The sequence below is a fragment of the Xiphophorus hellerii genome, chromosome 6 (assembly GCF_003331165.1).
Source record: "Xiphophorus hellerii strain 12219 chromosome 6, Xiphophorus_hellerii-4.1, whole genome shotgun sequence".
NCBI classification, from domain to species: domain Eukaryota; kingdom Metazoa; phylum Chordata; class Actinopteri; order Cyprinodontiformes; family Poeciliidae; genus Xiphophorus; species Xiphophorus hellerii.
Genome location: NC_045677.1, coordinates 7517191 through 7536984, shown reverse-complemented (window position 1 = coordinate 7536984; position 19794 = coordinate 7517191). Strand labels below are relative to the sequence as shown.

The 19794-nt window shown below is 39.2% G+C and overlaps 1 protein-coding gene across 7 annotated transcripts in view; it reads left to right on the top strand.

The window, feature by feature from the left end:
- The window catches only part of ctnnd2b (catenin (cadherin-associated protein), delta 2b), a 160999-nt gene that overhangs the window by 28864 nt on the left and 112341 nt on the right, over positions 1–19794 (top strand). For 5 of the 7 annotated variants that reach the window (XM_032566244.1, XM_032566245.1, XM_032566243.1 and 2 more), the window contains exon 2: positions 5975–6111. In XM_032566244.1, the coding sequence (XP_032422135.1) occupies positions 5980–6111 (132 nt within the window). In that variant the 5' untranslated portion in view covers positions 5975–5979. Of the gene's footprint in view, positions 1–2851; positions 2857–5974; positions 6112–19794 lie in introns of those variants that run through there. The other 2 variants (XM_032566240.1, XM_032566242.1) reach the window with 2 other exon arrangements.

Here is a 19794-nt window from a genome sequence, read left to right as displayed (position 1 = left end):
AGCTAAATTTGACCCATCTGTCTGCAGCTCAATTTTTAAGGCCGGACCTCTGCAACAGCATCTGAGTTTTCATATTTATATTTAGATATTTTATAAAGAGCAAATAACTCCATAATGTTGTGTGGGAAAGTATAAAGGTTTGACCAAAAACAACAGCACAATGAAGTCAGAAATCATCCCTTTATTTACTTTAGCTTAATTAGTTAGGTAGGCAGTTTAAGGAAATAAATAAATTTAAAAAAACACGTACAGATTGTTGCTGTTTGAGGTGACGAAAATCACACACACACACACCCTCCCTCCTCTGTACACAGTGAGGTTTAATAGAAACACGCCACGACACAGAAAGCTCTAATTACATCTATGAAGAGCATTTTGAAAGCAGACTCGTGGGCACAGAGCCTAGACAAAAGGACAGATGACTGGGAGAGACAAAACACTGCAGAGAGTTTTAATGAGGCAAGATGGGACTGTCTGTCAAACAGGGACACATTTACACTCACACAAAAGCAAAGCTTAGTGGTCTTTACACAGAAAAAAGAAAAAAAACAAACTGCAAAGCATCCACAGAGGAAGAGGCAAGCAAAGTGATGCGTGTGATTATAAATCACAGTGAGACGGCATAAAATGATACTTACAATACACATCTGGTTTGCTCTGAGAGGATTTTTGTCTTCACCACACGGTGCCTGCCTCAAACCTGACAGACGGGTTTATGGGGTCAAAAGTTTAACCTCAATATTCCCGATGTCAGACATGTCAGTCGTATCATGGCCGGCTGTACAGACGGTACAAGAAAAGCAATATCGGAGATTATTGCTTTGAAATGTGGACCTAAACACCACTGGAATGTATACACTCCAAAAAAATACAAGATTATACACGAGTAAAATAAAGCCTTTAGGCCTAATCCATATTCAAAGTCCTGTCTGCGGCCGGCGGGTCTCTGTAGCCTAGTTCTGATGGTGGTTATTGGGGAAAGCTGCTTTGTACCGGTCAGTTGTGAGATGAGAGCTTGGACACGGTCTGCTGAGCTGACCTATATTTGGCCAGCTTCCCTTTCTGAACCTTCTTTCGCGATTCCTTCTATAGGCGGGCCGGTCCCCTGGGCATCTTTCTCTGCTCTTATCCGGCTTTCTGCTCGAGTTCGAGCTTGAGCGTTCTGTCAAATGAAATATTTTAAGTGCGTGGTTCCAAAGCCTGAAGTGCTGTAGGAAGAAAATTCACACATGGCGAGGTTTTTGGAGTTTTATCGGCCTTCCACGTGCGGGGATTCGCGCTGTTGATCAAACATGGCTGGTCAGTTGTCTGGCGGGGGCTTCGAGGTCAATGACTAGAAGCTTTAAAGTCAGAAAATGTCTACAGGCGCAACTGTGAGACATTTGTAGAAATTAGGCGGGATACTGGTTGTAAACATCAGCCGTCACGTTTGTTACCAAGTTATTGTATACCTTTACTGTAACTCTGAAGTTTCCAAATGGTTGCAACCATTTCCAAGTGCAGAATTCTACAGATGACACAACTGCGCAGCTTCTTGTGCTCCATTCTTTGGCGAAAAGCCGTTCCAATCAATCAATCAAAAATTTCTTTGTATAGCACATTTCAGCAGCAAGGCATTTCAAAGTGCTTTACATCATTACAAACACAGAAACACAATGCAACATAGAATCAACAATCAAAACACTACATTAAGTCAAGTTCCATCAATAAATTTGTAATTGATTACGTTTCAAATACAATTCTAAACAGGTGGGTTTTTAGTCGAGATTTAAAAGAAGTCAGTGTTTCAGCTGTTTTACAGTTTTCTGGAAGTTTGTTCCAAATTTGTGGTGCATAGATGCTGAAAGCTGCTTCTCCTCATTTGGTTCTGGTTCTGGGGATGCAGAGCAGAACCAGAACCGGAAGACCTGAGAGGTCTGGAGGGTCTGGAATGTCCCGTGGTAGGCTGCTCTTTTTGGTACAGGACTCTTACTGGTACAAAAAACACAATAGTACAACCTGATAAGGGAGGAAAATGACTGAAACCTGCCAAAGTCAATGGGTGACCCTTCATCAGGGCTCTCTAGAAAATATGGCTTCCTATTAAACAGCTTTTTTTTTCTAGCTTCCTCTGACTTTGGGTCTTCCTCCTTTTGTACCAGCTTCTGTTGTTATCAGAGAATCTGGCTACATTTGTGAGTGATGCCTTCACCAATCTCAAAAAGTTAAGTTACAACCTGTTACAGGTTGTCAGACTGTAACAGGTTGATGTGTGTGTGTTTTTTTTTAAGATGACCTCTCAGTACGGCGACACACATCTTAAAACTCGAATATTGAAATTTCTTGGGACGATTGGTATAAAAATGTTTGTGTGTACATAAAAATGTTTTAGCTATACTTAAAGTGAACGAAACAACAATCAGGTGCTGACATACAAGTGACACTTGTGATTCCTAGAATCCCTATGCGTAAAATATGAAACTCATTTGGTGAACAAATGGAAAATCTGACAGTATAGCTGTATCCAAGTAGCAAATAAACTCTTCTGATGTAATTCTATGCAAAAATATTCTGTTGGACCAGCACATCTTTACAGTTTTATGTTTTAGACAGCGGGACAGGCAGTAAAATTTTTTAGTGCTCTTATTTTTGTTTCTTTTTTTCCCCATATTTCTCCAGACTTGAAATACAATAAAAATCAATTTCCAGGCTTTTAAAGCCTTTTAAAGACTGCACATTGACCCTGTTTTAAAAAAAAGTTAAGGCTTTCTAATGTGCCGCTTATGAAAAAAGGGGCTTTGAGAAGAGAAAACGATATTGTTAAATAACGAGTCTGTAAATGTAAGCATGTTTGTTCTATATATTGTTGTTTTTACAGTTGTGGTATTTTCCATCATTTACCCTCAGGGATTTTCCTTTGAGGATTATGTATTTATTTTGATGAAGCTTCTTAGCTGATAACATCTCATGTGATGTAAAAAAAAAAGCTCCATTTTAAACTCTATGGCTTCTAGTCCTGTTGAAGTATCACATATAGTTTTTGCAATTTTTGCAGGTTAAGCTAAGCAAATCAACCGATTTGTTTTGCAGAAGACTTTTTTTTTTTTTTTTTTTAAAGTCAGATCTTTGGTAATCTGTAGTGACTATTTGACCACTGGGGTCACTGTTTAGCTGGAATTATTATGGTACTTACCTCGCAGCTTACAGCACCGACTTTACAAAGTATTGTGTCCCAGTTTATGTGGATTCTTAAATTCATTCAAACTTGACAAAGCAAATGTTTTAGATGGTAATAAAGACAGAGAAATAAGATTGATGACTTGGTATTCACAAAAAGAGCAAATAGAAAGACTGAGGGGTTTTTAGCTGTTAAGAAAGAGAGCTGAGGAGTGGAAAACATACAATACCACCAGTATTAGATCAAAATAAATGCTCCTATTTAGGTCAGTTGAAACACCCAACATTACTTCTATTTGTGAAATGTCAGAAAGAACATTTCTTTAGACATTGATTTTCATGTTGTTTTGTGAACGACATTTACTTCGCATCCAATGCTGGTGCCTTTAAAACCATCTGACTTGAGTTAAATGTTTGAAGGATCCTTCCAGCGAGGTTTCTCACAACAGTTTCCTCCTGAAAGAACTTACTTAACCGAGTCAGGTTTGCAGGCTGGCGCTGAACACGCACATCCTTTCAGCTTCATGTTCTTGTGTTGGCTGAGGTAATGGGGCTTCCTCTCCAAATAATTCATCCTGTGTCTTTCAGATACTTCAAAAAAAAAAAAAAAAAAAAAGTTATCTGACTGTCATTGTCCATTCAGAAAAATGTATTGTGCGCCCAACCTTAAACTCTCTGGGTGACGTTTATGACTACACGTACAGAACGGACGTGGGGTGATGGAAGAGCTTGGGCGCAGCGTAGCAGAAAGATGCCAGGAGAAGGGGAAAAAAAAAAAAAAGGACAGTGAAACGGGTCAAGTGAAGAGAAGTCGGTCGGCAAAGAGGGAGAGCGAGGACAGCAAGTTTAGGAGCAGAAAAGCAACGTTAAAAGGGAAGGGAAAAGGACAACGTGTAAGTGATGAAAAATTTAAGTTCAGAAACAGAGATTGGCAAAAGGATTGAGGAGAAGAGGAAGAGAAGCAGGAGGAGGAGGAAGAGGAGCAGCACTCTCCAAAATGGAAGGAAGACGAGTGAAAAGCCAGGTCAGGTAGAGATTGTCGGCTTGCACGAAGCAAGAGTCGTAGTTATATTTTGTATGGTCTATTGTACAGCGCTTTGTGATTTTATGTTTGTGAAAAGCGCTTTATAAATAAACTTTACTTACTTACTAGTTGTCCTCACCTCTCCTCCGTCACCTCCCTTCCTTCTCCTTGGTCTCCCCTCTCCGTTTCTCAGTCACTCCCTTCCTCTTTCCGCTCTCATCCTTCTGCTCTGCTCACACGCCCCACTTTCCTTACCTCGGCAGACGGCCGGCGTTGCCTCATGCCAACAGCCGGTTTTCATGCGTGTATGTGCAGATTCCTCGTGGCGAGCCTTTATATATATATATATATATATATATATATATATATATATACATATATGTATAAATAAATAAATATATATATAAATATCAGTGTGTAAAGCTGGTTGATGCAGCTGTTCCACCAGCTCTACGCCGCTTCAGGATTACAAGGCACATGTGGAGCTCGTGTCCTCCTACGTTTGGTCAAATACGGGATGACACATGGCTAAGAGATTTTTGTTTTTATGTGTGTTTCTGTGTTTTTGTTGGGGGGGGGTTGTGCGTGGGCGTGTGTGTGTGAATGTAAGTCCCTCTGCTGCTCCTGAAAGTAACCACGTTGCATCTTGTTTTTCCTGAAACTGAGCTGCCTAAGCCTCATTGTTTATGTGATAGAGATAAATGGCTTTTAACAAAAAAAAAACCCAGAAAACTGGAATGGAAATTACCAAGAAATTAGCAGTCGCTCTAAACTGACGGACCAAACAAGGAAAGGATTAATAGAAGCTGCCCAGAACGGTAACTTTATTGAAAGAATCTGTCAAAAGCTCGACTATTTGTTCTATAATCTACCATTCTGGCTGGCATGAAGAGAAAAAATAATAGTAAGAAACATTGTTTGTAGTTCGCATAGGGAATATGTCAAAGATGTGAAGAACCAAAATACTAAGTTCTGGACCACAGGCAAATGTGAGACAGAAAACCAACAACTTCAATGCACTGTCCCGGTATCAAAAGCATGGTGGTGGCAGCATCATGCTTTTTGTTAGCATTTGGAGTTTACGGAAATGGTCAGAGTTGACAGGAAAATGTTAATTGAAAGCCAGTGGAGGCTGTAAAATACTTAACATACGGTACAATTACCCTAAATGCTCTACTAAAGTTGAAAGGAATTGGCACAGAACGAAGCATATTTATGTGTTAGAATGGGAGAGTCAAAGTCTAGAGCTAAATCTACTGGAGAATCTATGGAAAACCTTGAAAACTGCTGTTCACGGTTGCTCCCCTTCCAGTCTGATTGAGCTTTAGTTGTTTAGTAACAAAGAATGGGCAAAGATGATCCTGAGATCCTCAATGAAGTGTTGATGTAGAAGCACTTTTGATTTGTGTTTTCCTTCAGCGATGCAATGATGCGACAATTAAAGTAATTCCAATACAATTTGTTTACGATTTTGGTTACGTGTCACAATGAGAAAGTCCTACCATCACAAACACTAAGACTAAGCCCTGTATCTATTTCACACAAAAGCCACATTGTTCCTCTAAATAACATGCTGTATAATTGCTGCCACCCTCCATCGTTCACTTACAAGACAGTAACCAAGCGACACAATGAGCAAGCATGTCATGAAGGCTAAAACTGGCCTCACAAACTACGCCCACTTTCTAAAAACGCTGAAACGAGTCAAAGTTTTCGCGTGAAAGTGACCTTGTCTGAACGCCGTCACACCGGAGAGTGCCTTTCATAACACCTGGACGCGTTCTTTCTTTCCAGGAGGAATGCCAGTGCCTGAGGTGGCGTCTGACAGTGCCAGCGCCGCCGCCATGTTGAGCCCCGTCCTCAATGCCTCCAACGGAGACGGCTCCGAGTCTGAAACCACCTCCGCCATCCTCGCCTCCGTCAAGGAACAGGTTAAAAGTCTTTTCTTTTTTTGTGTGTGCGTCTGTGTGTTCAAGCACCTCTGACTACTTGTGTGTTTGTGCAAAATACACAGGAGGTTGTCAAACTTAATGAAAGATGAACACCAGAAAGCACGGTGGATACGTCCCGCAGCCCTTTCAGAGAGAAACAAGGTGACAGTAAACAGTAAACACCTATGATGGAGCGTCCCACTAAGCCAGCGTGTCACAAATATGTCACTACATCTCGATGTAGCGGGCCTCGAGCCACAGCCGAGTGCGGCGATTTCTCGCCTAATGTGACGGAAAGCATCGTTTCCCCACATTTTATCAAATCTGAGCAGCTTTGTTGGATGTGATGAGGCAACACAGAGACGAGACTAAGTCACCTTCGCTTTATTTTTCAACGTGGGTACGGCTAGGAATTAGAGGTCTGCAGCTTTTTGATGTTCATTTTAAAATTACGAGGATTAGAATATTAATCACGGTGCTTAGATGTAGCTGAACGTTCTCAACTCTTGTTTTTCAGCCAGAGTGTGGAAGGTATGCTTGGTTGTGACCTATACTGAATTTAAATTGGGACTCTTAAAGATATAGCAGCACTGTTTTTTCTTGTTTCTGGAAAGTGTCACCTAAACAGGTAATGCTGTTTTCACTCCAGGTTTTCAATTAGCTACAATAAATGAACCGCAACAAATAATTTTCAGTGTGTAAAAAAAAAAAAAAGAACTACATGAAATACCTTCTTTGGTAATGGGTAACAATGAGACTGTCATAGTGGTCAGATTTGATAGAGTGCATTCATATCTAATTCCAGATGTCTGGAAATATCTAACATATGTCCAGAAGCGGTTAAAATACACCAGCATGAAGCGGTTTGTTCATGGGCACAAACTGGAAGTAGAAAGGCCCAGGGTATGAAATGGCAGCTTGCCCCAATCCTGTATTTTCACCATGCTGAGCAGTAGAATGCTCATTTTGCAACAGGAAGAGCATTTTCCATATTTACCTCCTCTGGTATGCAGAATCTTTTGGCAAATCCTGCTTTGATTATGTCCAGTTTATGACAACACCGTGTATTTTTAAAATCAAAGAGTACAATGGCATCCTGACTACAAGCCAAAGCTTCCCGAATAGCACTCACCAAAATATGACCTGAAGCAACACAGAGCTACTGAGGCTGGATTGGTGGATGAATTGATGGATGAATTGATGGATGAATCAGTGGTAACCCGGTCCAACAAGTGAAATTCTCATCTGTGCTCTGGACAAGATTGTTCCTAAAATCCGGGCTTCTGTTGGTCGGGAATAGTGGTGATGTTTTTTTTTTCTCTTGATTTTCATGTCGGCTCTCTGTTTCACTCTTAGCATCTTAACAATAAGATGCTAAATTGTAGTTCCATTGTGTCGCACTCTGAGTTGGACTGGACTGGGCACTGTTATTCATGGATTCATTTTGTTGTGTCTGGTCTACTGCAACTCGTTTTCCTCCTGTCTTGACGTAACTTGCGCGGACTGGTTCCAGACAGTTTCAAAATGCTTGTGCTGGACTTCGGACTAAGACTTTTAACAGAGTTATCTCACCCTGCTACTTTTCCAGCTTCTCTGACTGCCAATTAATTCCAGGATTCATTAAAGGAAACAAAGGATTGCTGCTGTGGCCTTACAGACTCTGGAGCTTTCTCTCCCTGAGCCTCAGAACCGTCTTTTAAAAAGCAGCTCAAAATGCATCTTAGTAAACAGGCCTTTAAGAAAGATCTTGTGTTACTCTGGAGTTTCTTTCTCTTGCTTTTTTTTTGTTGCGTTTTTGGCCTTACAACATTAAACCTTCACCTCTTACACTGCAAAAACACAAATCCTACAATTATTGTTGGTGCAGTTTCCAGTGCAAATATTTTAGTACATTGAAATAAAACTTTTCAACAACATATAGGAGCTTGTTTTAGGTCAATGATTCCCTAAGATTGATGAAAAAGTTCTAGTTAACAGTGAAATAAAGTGCCATTGAATCTAATATTTTCTTATTAATATTGAGAAATTATTGACTTAGACCAAGCTCTAATATCTTGCTGAAAAGTTACTTGTGAGTTAGTTTAGTCCTATTTCAAGTAAAAGGTAGATGTACTAGAAACTAGATCAAAGTGTATTCTTTCAGTGATTTTTATGTTTTTATTTTTGAAAATTTGTGGGGTTTTTATTATTAACAATTCATAATGCATTTTATTTTAGTGCTGTAAAACACTTTGTGATATTCTTATCTGTGATTGGGGCTATATTTCATGCATACATTTGAATAATCTTATCATTCCTTAATTTTCTGTTAGATTTCATTAGTCGTAATCCTGAAAAATATATAAAATCACTAAAATGTTCCACAGCATACCTACGAATTAAACAATAATAGGTACTAGCCAGTAAAATCCTGATCACCGCATCCCAATTGCTTTGATTCAGCATCTCTGGCAGTAAGCTGGTATTGTAAGCCAGACCCCAATTTAACATTATTAAGACATTTCTCACATATTTCCCGCATAAAGCAGTGGAGGGAGGAGTGAGGGGGGGAAACACTTGTCCACTTTCTAATTTAGGCTAATCGTCTGTGTCGCCGAAGCAGAATGGACTAATTCAGGTGTTGGATGTGTGTGAGGCACACCTGCCTGCCAGGGAAGCAGGCGGACGGCTCTAAAATGCAAAAGCGGAAAGACGCTGAGGCAGAGATGTGATCCCACGGGTTGAATAACCTCCCACCTGCTCCGCGTACGTTCAGCATCACTCGTGAGGACGCCTTTCTTCGTGAAACGTGACACCGCTGCGATTTTGTTGTTGTTGTTGTTGTTTAATTACGTCTTCATGACATACCCTCATTGATGATTACGTCTCATTTCTCTCGCAGGTGATTAAGTGACGTGTGTTGGCGTCCCGCGGGACGGAGATACAGTATTTTTGCTGAAGCACAAATTGAAAAATGTTGGGGCAGATGGGGAATTTTGACATGCCTCTCGCCAAATTCGACGTAAATATTAGCGGCGAATCATTACGCTTCGAACACTCACGCGGGATTTGGGTACCAAAGTTCATCTTAATCCATTCAGCAGTTTGTCTGCGTATTTTTTATTTTTTTATTTTTAATCTGGACTAAAATGTTGGGACAGATGGGCCAACATTGTCGCCCTCAGCAGCCACAACACTGCCGCATTTTAAACTACTTTAAAAAGCAGCTTACTCTGCGGTGGGATGAACACTAATCAGCATACAGTAACATCAAAACAGATTAGGAGTGATGTTGGTGTGAGATCCCATTATGTGCTTAGATGCAACATTTGCTGCGGATGTTGTGGAGCGACTGCTGGACCCGATCGGCTGAATTGTCCTCACGTCGCAGCCAATGTTGGGTCGGTGTGTTTTGCAGGAGTGTTCATACCTCTTGGACATTTTGTCATGCTGCGACCACAAACTTTGATGTATTTCGGTTGATGTTACCAAGGTTTCCGCCGAGAAAACCAGGGCAGTTATTCATCCAGCGGCCCGTCGTGTTTTTGAGTAAAAAAATGTTTAAAATTGACAGGAAATTTGAAAATATCACTTGATAGTTATGTGTTATTGAAAGATTGGACGATCAATACCTGAACACCAACTATAAAGTTTTAAAAAAATGCAAAAATAATAATTAAAAAAAGACTTGAATAACTTTTTGGATATTTTTGCTTTGTGAAGCATGCCGTAAACCACTTGCATTTTTACGGCTGTGCACAACTTTGTGTTGGTCGAACGCATGAAATTATTAGGACCAAATATTGCGAAGTGATAAAGTTCGAGGGTTGGGAATATTTTTCACAGGCACTGCAAGCATAACGAGAGAATGAAGACATTTTTAGTCAGACTTTGCACTGTAAAAACACAAAATCTTCATTTCTGGTCTAATTTCTAGTCCAAATATCTTAGTAAACTTGAAATAAGACAAAACCAACTCAAAGGTAACTTTACAGCAAGATATAAGAGGTCATTTTGTCAATAATTCCTTAATATTGATTAAAAAGTAGCAGTTCCATCGGCAGATAATTTCACTTCCAGCGATCATTTTTTTTCCCATGCTATAGGTGCCAGTTGAACTAATACTTATTCACCAAAATTAAGGAATTATTGACTTAAATCAAGCTCCAATATGTCGCTGACGAGTTATGGTAAATTAACTTTGTCTTATTTCAAATTTACTAAGACATTTGTACTAGAAACTAGACCAAAATCACTTGGTAATACTTTGTGTTTTTGCAGTGTGGCAGCCTTTATTTAGCCTGTGGTCCAAAGGCTTCTTTTAACACCATCCATCTTAATCACCGGCTATAGAGAAGGCCGTCAGGTTGCAGTCGTGGTAATGCAAGTGCCAGGTTTTAATAGTGACAAACAACATGGCTCCGGGCTTTCTATACGAGCGCAGTCTTCCTTCCTAATGACACCAGAGCTGGACCGAGAGGATATCCAGAAGATAAAGATAGCAAGTGATAGTCTGAAGAGGAGCAAATGTAATGGATTCCTCATGTATCGACGTGTGGTTAGTACATTGCTCTTGAGGTCCGTTTCCAGCCTAAGTAGGTCATGTAGATTTAAACATATAAGCACACACACACACACACACCCACACACACCCACGCACCCAAGCAGGTCATGTAGACACGCAGACTCTCTCTCGGATGATCTAGGGCACGATAACGGCTTTCTGATCGGAACGTGTGAATAAAAGGAGAGTCCGCTGTGATTACATCGTTGTCACTGCTTTAAATGATTGTTTCTTCATTTTGAGTTGATGCCAGTGTTTGTTTTTGGGGTGAGGTATTTATTTTTTTTATCAGTCCACTAAAGAAAACAGGCATAAAATAACGTACACCATTCATTTTGGCTCACAAAGACAATAAGAACCCAAAATCACGAGAAAAGAAAAGCCTAAATTACAATCGGAGACACAGATATGTGGTCTGCAGACACACACATGCCTCCAAATGTTGCCAATCAGCTTCTCGTTCCTGTGCTGACTCACACTAGGAGATCCCTGCTGCTCTCTTCTTTTTTTGTTTTTTATTTCTTCTCTCCGTTTCCTCCTGCCCGCATGAGATTGATTAGCCATTCAACATTGTCTTCATCACATCTGTCAGCTTTTGTCTTCTCGTCGTTCATCATCTCCGCTGTCACTGAGTCTGATAGCGGAGCGGGCTCAGTGTGGAGTCTGAGCGAGCTTTCTTCCATTTGACAAATCAGACTCATTCTCTGACCCACTAAGCGACAGACACCGGGGAAAATGCGACCGGCCGCCGAATTGCTACTTTTGCCTCATAGCTTGGTGGGATTTGACCTTGTAGAAATGTGAATATTATAGCATGCAAAACGGCTTTATCCAATCAGCAGGCCAGGATTATTTACCAACAAGATGACATCTGCTTAGCAGATTCTGACTATGCGTTTAATTTTTTTTATTTGAGAGAATAAAAGAAATGACTCTTGTATAATCATTCACATATAAGACCAAATTAACTATATGGTCTTATATGTATTTTATGTAAATGACCTAAACAATTTTAAAGAGTGCCATCGTGAAAAACAAATGACTTTTTTAAAGCAATTTTCTGGATTTCTCCTTTGCAAAGCAGACTCTTATTTTGTAGTGTCTACTGATGGGTGTGTGCCCTCCCTCCTGTTGAAGGCTGAACTCAAGCATGCCGCTAATTTATCTGTGAACAAACTAGCGACTGAATTTTATGGAATAAATTTTTGCCAATATCTAAACGCATGTGTTGGATCACGGAGTCGCCCAGCGGAAATTTTAGCTAATTTGTTTTATTGACATAAGGTATACATAATATTTAATAAAACATTCATCACTTTTTAAATGTTTAACTTAAATTATTTTTAAAATATATATATTTTATATTCATGTTTTCTTTTAAAAGGTATGGTGTTGCATGCTCTGTAATTCATCTGGCTTCCTGATATTTTTTACATATTTTATAATTTCTCTCAAATTGAATTTATTTTAAAGATTATAAAGATTGCTTGTCTTATTTATTGTTAATATCCTACAATTGAATGACATTTCATTTTTATGTTGAAAGGATTTCACTGTGTTTCTGTAACCTAACTACAGGAGTTATTATTCAAAATGATTGGGATTTCAATATTGATCAATGCAATCAAACTTTATATTTTTTCCCACCCTACTAATGTATCAGTTTCCTCGCACTCTATATCTGTGAACCACTAAAAATGACATAAAATATCAGTTTTATTGGCATTTTGTGTCAATAAAACTGATATTTTGTTGCCATAAAATGCCGATAAAATACATCGGAGTCTCTGGTTTTGAAGCGTTAAAATGTAAAAGCAGTTCAGGGTGTGTGAACGCTTTCAGCAAGTACTGTCCATATACAATCAGGTGAGCATAAAGAGCATCACTGTTAGCAATCTCTGCTTTGTTTGTAGAAGAAATCCACAGACAAAATCTATTTGGAGAAATAGGAAAAAAAAAAAACACTTTTGTGAGTCTTTATAGATCTCTTTCTTTTACGTTATTTGAAATACTTGAAGAACTCTTGGTTACCAAATTCTACTGAAGTGCTCTTGTTCTCCTGAAAAGGATTTTTGTGTGTATTTGCTTCCACTCTTCTCCCGTCGGCAGCGCCGGTGTCTCGTAGATGCAACACAAAACAATGGGAGCCCTCAGGTCAGGGTCAGCCTTTGAGTGTATTTTATTACTTTTTTTTTGTTGTTGTTGTTAAAAAGAATTAAGATTAATATATCCACACAACGCAGGAATCAATTGGAGCTCGGCGCAGAAAGGGTAGGCCAGTGTGCTGCCTTAGGGCTGGCATTCTCTGGGCTGTTTCATCAGAAAAAAAAAACAAACATTGCACTTTGTAGTCCTGGTACTACAAAGTATTGATAATAGCTGTGTCACACTGATATTGTGTAATGCAGCCAGAGCAGAATTACGTCGCAAACCACCCACAGTAAGTTCTTCTATAATTGGTAAGAAACAGCTGGGAAACCGATGTCACTTTCAGATTAGGAAGAGGACGGGTGGGACAACTTTAGACTAAGGAGGTTAATAGCTGGGTGTTTTAGCACATGTTGCTGGTAAACAATAGTTTGGTGCAAGGTAGATGTAACTGTTTAATCTAGTGGAGAGGAGCTGACAAGCCAGAAATCTCAAGTCTGATGCCCACAAGGGATATAATGCATTTCATACCAATTTTAACAAGATGTAGGCAAAGTTTCTCAGCGCTTTAGATATCTAACAAATGTTTACATTTAGTCACGTTATGCTTTTGTAGCATATGTTATTTTAAAATCAATGCAAAAAATGTTCTTTTCCCTTTCGGGTCTGTGGAGTAACGGCTGCCGTCCTCAAACCGTTAGTTGGCTAGCTTAGTGAGAAATGTACCCAATGCTAACTAAATTAGCAACAAAAAACAGAGCATTGTTATGGAATCACATAAAGGAGAAGTAGCGTCGAAAACTAGAGTTACCACAAAGTAGATTTCACTTTGGCAGTCACTCAATTCAACTGAGCTTATTTAAAGAAAAAAGGTGAAAGGTTTGCCTTTAGCGCTGACAGATTTGACTAAAAAGGACTTGTGATGCTAGCTGACAACACCTGCTGGCCTCTCCCGCATTTAAGTATTTTTGTATGACAGCATTTTGGATACTTGAAAGCGAGTCAAAGACATGATATAAACTATTTATAGGCACTGTGAGAATGGTAGCTAACACCGGAAAAGTTGGTATCTGATTTAGATCGTCCTTTCTGCGCTAAGCTAACGGGCCACTTCACAACGAGGCTGGACAGCACTGGATCATATTTCAAACTCTGAGATACTTACACTAAGGTAAAGGTAATGTTATTTATATAGCACATTTTCAGCAACAAGGCGATACAAAGTGCATTAATCACATCTGAGAATTAATCAAAGAATAACCTAAAAACTAAATTCAGGGCAGAACTCGGTACCAAAATGGGATAGAGAAACTGAGGGAAGTCGATCTATGAGACAGAGATATGAAAACAAAGCAGGAAATCAGGCGAATAACTCATAGAAGCAGACTGATCAAAAGAATACATAAAAATAAAGAGATAAACATAAAAAACAAAAGAATTTGCTCAAAATACAAGAGCACAGAAGGTCAGATAAAAATAAAGTAAAAAGGTCATGGGATTGTGACATTCTGTTTGTCAAAACCACATAAAGGGAACATTTTCACCGCTTTTTGGTATTTATAATCATAAAAAAGTTTTCTGTGCAGTTATTACCAACTGCACAGCATTAAAAACTAACTAAAATAAATAAAATTGGCTCTAAAAAGATAAAAGATATATTTTTAAAATGTCTTGATTAAAAACCTCTCTATTGAAACATATGTCATCATGTAGAGACAAAAAGAAAATATAAAATTTACCCAGCAACAATGTACTAAAAGCCTGTTTTCATCCTGTTTGAGAAAACATGTACATGTTCAGTTTATCCAGGAAAACAAACTAAATTACAGCTTTAACCTTCGTCTCCTGCTTGCTGCCAACATGACCTGTGTTTTTACAAGCACCTACAAAGGTGAGGCACAGATTGCAAATAAAAAATCTCACACATCCAGAAATTAAATTAATGATTATGAACTTGTACTTTTTTTGTGTGTGCAAACTTTAACTCCAAACCCATTTGTAATTTGTATTTATCACAAACTATATTGGATGGGTATACTTTTGCCACATATAAAGACTCATGACTACTCATTAGGCTCTTTATTTCAGTTTTTGCTCGGCGTCCCTGCCTTCCCAAATGGTATTTTTCTCCCACTCGCTGCTGCGCTACTCATTTGTTTATTGGGAGCTAATTAAGATTTGTTTAGCATCTTCGCCTTTCTCATTAACTTACCAAATATAGTTCTCTTCAAAGTTAGATATTCATAAAAAAGTTTTCTGAGAGTGATTCAAATGTCTGTTTCATTTTACATCGAACACTGGGGGCCACGCAGAAAAAAATATATATAAAAAAAGACGGAGGAGAGGAGGGATTTGGGGAAGAATTGTTCTTTCCATCCCCGGTTTTTTATTTATTACAACGTGTCGGCATTTGTAAAAGTCTCGCATTGTGTGCCGTTTCCAATCAGACAAAGGACACCAGGGCGCCGTCAGACAAATAGACGAACTGCTCTTGCTCCCTTATGTCTGCTCTTCGCTGTGACAGCCCAGTTTTAATTTCAGTTTTTCTGATGTAACGTTACTTGTCTGCTTATCACGCACTATGTTAAAAGTAGTTGTATTCCGTTAAATGTTTCTGATTGTCAAACACATTTATAAATGTGTAAACATTTGTATTAAGGGGAAAAATACTGTTCAAACAATCCCCGTCTCATTTGTTTAAAATAAAAAGTAATTAATTTCCCTTGTTAAATCATGAATTAATAGTAATTTATCAAATTTTTAAGCTGAATCCAACTTCATGACCTGCTGGCCTAATTACTGCCAGATATTTAGATTTGATAATTCACTTTAATAGAATCTTTAGCATCTGAAGGTTCTATTCAGATGCTGAATAGAATCTTGAATAGAATCTTGAATAGAATCTTGAATAGAACAGTGAAATTTCTTGTAAATTTGACTGTTTACAAGAAAGTCTCGAAGGTAAATGCCGCTCCATTTTTTTGTGACCTTCAGCTTAAGAGCACTTGAGTTATATGAAAGCTTTAAAGCTTTATGACAAATCCACCTTTAAATGGCTAAAAAAGAACAAACTAACGGTTTCAGAATGGCCTAGTCAAAGCCAAAGGTTCAGTCACTGGTTGATGCTGTAAAACCCTCCAACATGGCTGGATTAAAGCAATTCGTCACAGGTCAGTGGGGCAGAAACGATCTTGTCCAATTACTGATGGCGATTAATGGCAGTTGCTTGTTAAGTTAAAGAAGGGCTGTGCCATATGGGTTAAAATTAATATTTTGTTGTAGTTTTGAATTTAAAGTGATACCAGATACAGTATATATAGTGATGTAAAAATGTTGTGTCATCTCCTCTATTCTTCAATGCAGCTGTGAACAACGTGTCAAACTCAACCCTTTTCCTAACAGCAGGACAAAAGCGACACACGTTGCAGTTTTCTTTCCACGTAGCACAACAGGAGACGCCGTTTTTAATAAATATATCTGACCAAACATCTGGCCGAACAAATGCTGAACTGCATCAAAACTATCAGTCAAACACACACATTAGACTCATTTAAAAACTGCTGGCAGTGTGACAGTGTACATAGGAGCAGAGAGCATCAAAACATTAGACAGTGACCAGTGAAGTGAATGGCAAGCGAAGGTGCAATCTCACTTACCTCAAGCAAAGAATGTTTGTGTGCTGGTGTCTTATCCATCTGGCTAAGAGTTCATGTGAGTTATCGTTAGCTTAAAGCTGACAGCAGCGCTTGGAGAGAGAGCAGTGAAATATGGCGGGTGAAGGGGCTTCTTCATTTGGCAATTTATTCTCCCTGTTGATGCGTCGTTTGGCAGCGTAAAGGAATAGTTGGGCGACTGAGCTTTGACAGAGTGTGTGAGTGTGTCTTATTTTCTTGTGGTGGGCCGTGTTCTGTAGAGGACAGAGCAGATGGCTAACACGTCCGAAAGACGAGAAACCAAGCTTGAAGTTTCAGGAGCATAAGTCTGTCTGTGGATGCTGATTATGTCATTGCGTGCTAAAGACAACAGGCAAAGAAGCCTGTTGTTTTTCTGGAATTAAATTAGTCAGTAAAAAACCCAGTGGTCGTGCTAGCAGTAGCTCTTTTCGTGGCTCCATCTAGGAGGGAAACGCCGGTAAACAGATAAGTTCAGTTAGTGGCAGCAATGACCCGTTTAGTGGATTTGAGGAGAACTGAGATAAGATTAAACATTGAAAATAAGGGTTAAATACGATACAATTAAATCACGATTAAGTTAACTAAATTAAGAGAATGTTTAGTTATTGAGGCAATAAATAAACTGTGGCTCAGCTAAATGTCAACATCTGGTTGTTTGTGGCTTCAGTTTAGCTGCTCTTTCAGGAGCTCTGCTTCGACAAAAGCTCCTGAAAGGCAAGGTAATAATCCATTTGTTCCTCCCTCCTAGTCTACCATCACTCATCACCAAGACATTAAGTTCAAAGATCTCCTAGACTTGAGGAAGAAACTGAAACCTGCAATGGTTCACCAGCGGTTTTCTGGTGAACCATGGCTCCAAACTCCTCTTGACTGATTGAAACTCTGCTGCTAACCACTCCAGTGCATGGAGAAGTTCATGGCTTGTATAGGTGCCCTTCTCTCTATGACTTCAGTAAGCACTAAAAACAGGACCAATGACGATGGGCCGAGTCCACCTTTCGCTTAGTCCAAGTTCGGTCCTCTGCCAAGAATGCAAACACTGTTTTTTCTTTGGTATTGAAGGACCGCATGGAGTTGAAAGTGACCCAATTATCCCAAATTCACTTCTCACAAAGTGCCTCAAGCAACACGGGTGCAAGCCAGGTCCAGAAATGCCTTCACCTGAAAACCAGTGCCACTTAAACAAGCAATTAGCTCAGAGTTGACACCAAGTTGAAAAAGTAACAAATCTTTCAGATTTTTATAGGAGGATGCGTGAAAAAAAAAACCCCAGGTCTTAGCTGCTTTGAGTCAAACTTGCTTCTTTATACTTGAAGTACAACATTGAAGGCAAGCACGTTAATAGACTGACAAACTGAAAGTCCTTCTGGACAAATTTACTTGATCAAGATGAAAGAAATTGTAGTCTTTTTCAGAGCAGCTAAAGCAACAAACTCAATAAATGGAGTGTTTTGTTTCCATCTTTGCTGTTTTGTTGTCCTCACCTCCTCAAACTTGCTTTTCTTTTCTCTCTGCCTTGGGGAGAGCATTGTTACCAAATGGACTCACTGTATCTAATAATTTTCCAGGCTGCAGCGGTCTTAGCTTGTACAGCCACTGTGACATTTTCCCTTGAAAACAGGACCACCGATCTGAAGGCTCTAAATGCCATACGAACACCACGGGGCCCAATTAGACCACTTTGCGTTGGGGAGACGAGGGAGACGGCTTTAGCTACAGGACACGTACACAGTCCGAGCCACTGTCCCAGAATTGTTTGTTTCTCCTCAGTAATGTCCATAATGATGTTTGTGGTGGGGGCGGGCAGCATGGCTGTCTGTCTTTCCTCCATCAGTCTCCAGTCGGAGTTGGTGGTGGAAACAATCTTTACTAATGCAATTTGTGGACAAGGACTTTATTAAAGCAGATTCTCGTTGAGCCAAGGTTAATTCCTGTCCTTTCCTTCTAATGGCCAGAGAAACTCTGGATGTCACCGATTTATTTTTTTATTTGTGTTTTTTTTAGCCAATCGGGGAATGAAGCTAAACGGTTAGTAATTTTGCAGATTTTTTATCTAACAACAGAATATTTAGATGCCAGTCGCTTTAGGAAAGCACTTGGTTTTGCTCCGTTATTGTAACTGATGGCTAAAGTACGTCTAGAAACCTGATTGTTGTAAAAATTCATTATTTAGTTTTCAAGGAATTCATTTGTAGTAAAAAAAAAAAAAAGAAAAAAGATTTGTACAGAAAACTGAGTAGAGCGCATGTCAGCAGTTAGGAGATTTAGTTGTGACACATTTAATGGCTGTAAATTAAACTACAGAGACGAAATAAAAGAAAAGAAAAATGTGGATCCTAACATTACAGTTCTTTGCAAGTAATTATTTGCAAAGAAATGTTCGCTTTTAAGATTTTTATTTGAAAAATAAACAGTTTTGAAAAGCAGTTATCATTTTTTCTAATGTGATACATTGTGTTGTACCAAAAAAAAAATAAGCTTGTGGTCCCTAAAACTATACCATATAATACAATGATTATATGGTATAATAATAACTTTGCAAAGTGCGGTGGATTTGGGAAGGATTAGATTTACACACCTTGCATTCATTGTAAGAAAATGTCAAATTTTTAGTTATTATCCACATTCTGCAGACAGAGGAAATAAATCTACTCATTGTTGGTCTGCCCACCTGGACACTCATTCCTGCCGTTCGCTCTCCTGGACCGACTGCAGCCGCCGTACTCAATCACAGTTCTGCCGAATCCATTATGCAGCAGCAGCAGCAGTGCTGTTCAGAAAGTCATTCAGATGCAGATCACAAGCTATGTAAACTGAGCCGAGTCAAATTTGAATAAAGAAATGACCGCCAAGTTGAGTTTTGCATGTGCCGGGTGCACACCAGTGCACCAGGTGGGTGGTTTTATTGTCACAGGGAGAACTAGAGATTAAACCAGTGAGCTAAAGGAAAAGAAAAGGAGTGAAATTGGCTTCATCAGTTTGGACCCGCCGGGACACCATGGCGTCTGATTTCGAGCCAGGATGTATCTGGGTAGGAAAATGGACGTTTATGCTGGTTTTAATGATAAATCTGCTGACGTTTGACAATACTCAGTTTTACCTGCACGTTCCCTTTCATCCGTTGACCAAAACCTAATTTTTACCAACAAAGCACTTTTTTTTAGTATGCTGGAAACACAAATATCAATGGCAGAGGCAGAAAATTTGATCGCTTGTTTTGTGGCTTCCTAAAACTTGTAGAGGCAGCGATATGGTGTGAAAGTCTGCTAAGCTTTCCATCTTGGTCCATAGTTCTTTGGACTTTCCCACTGAAATATC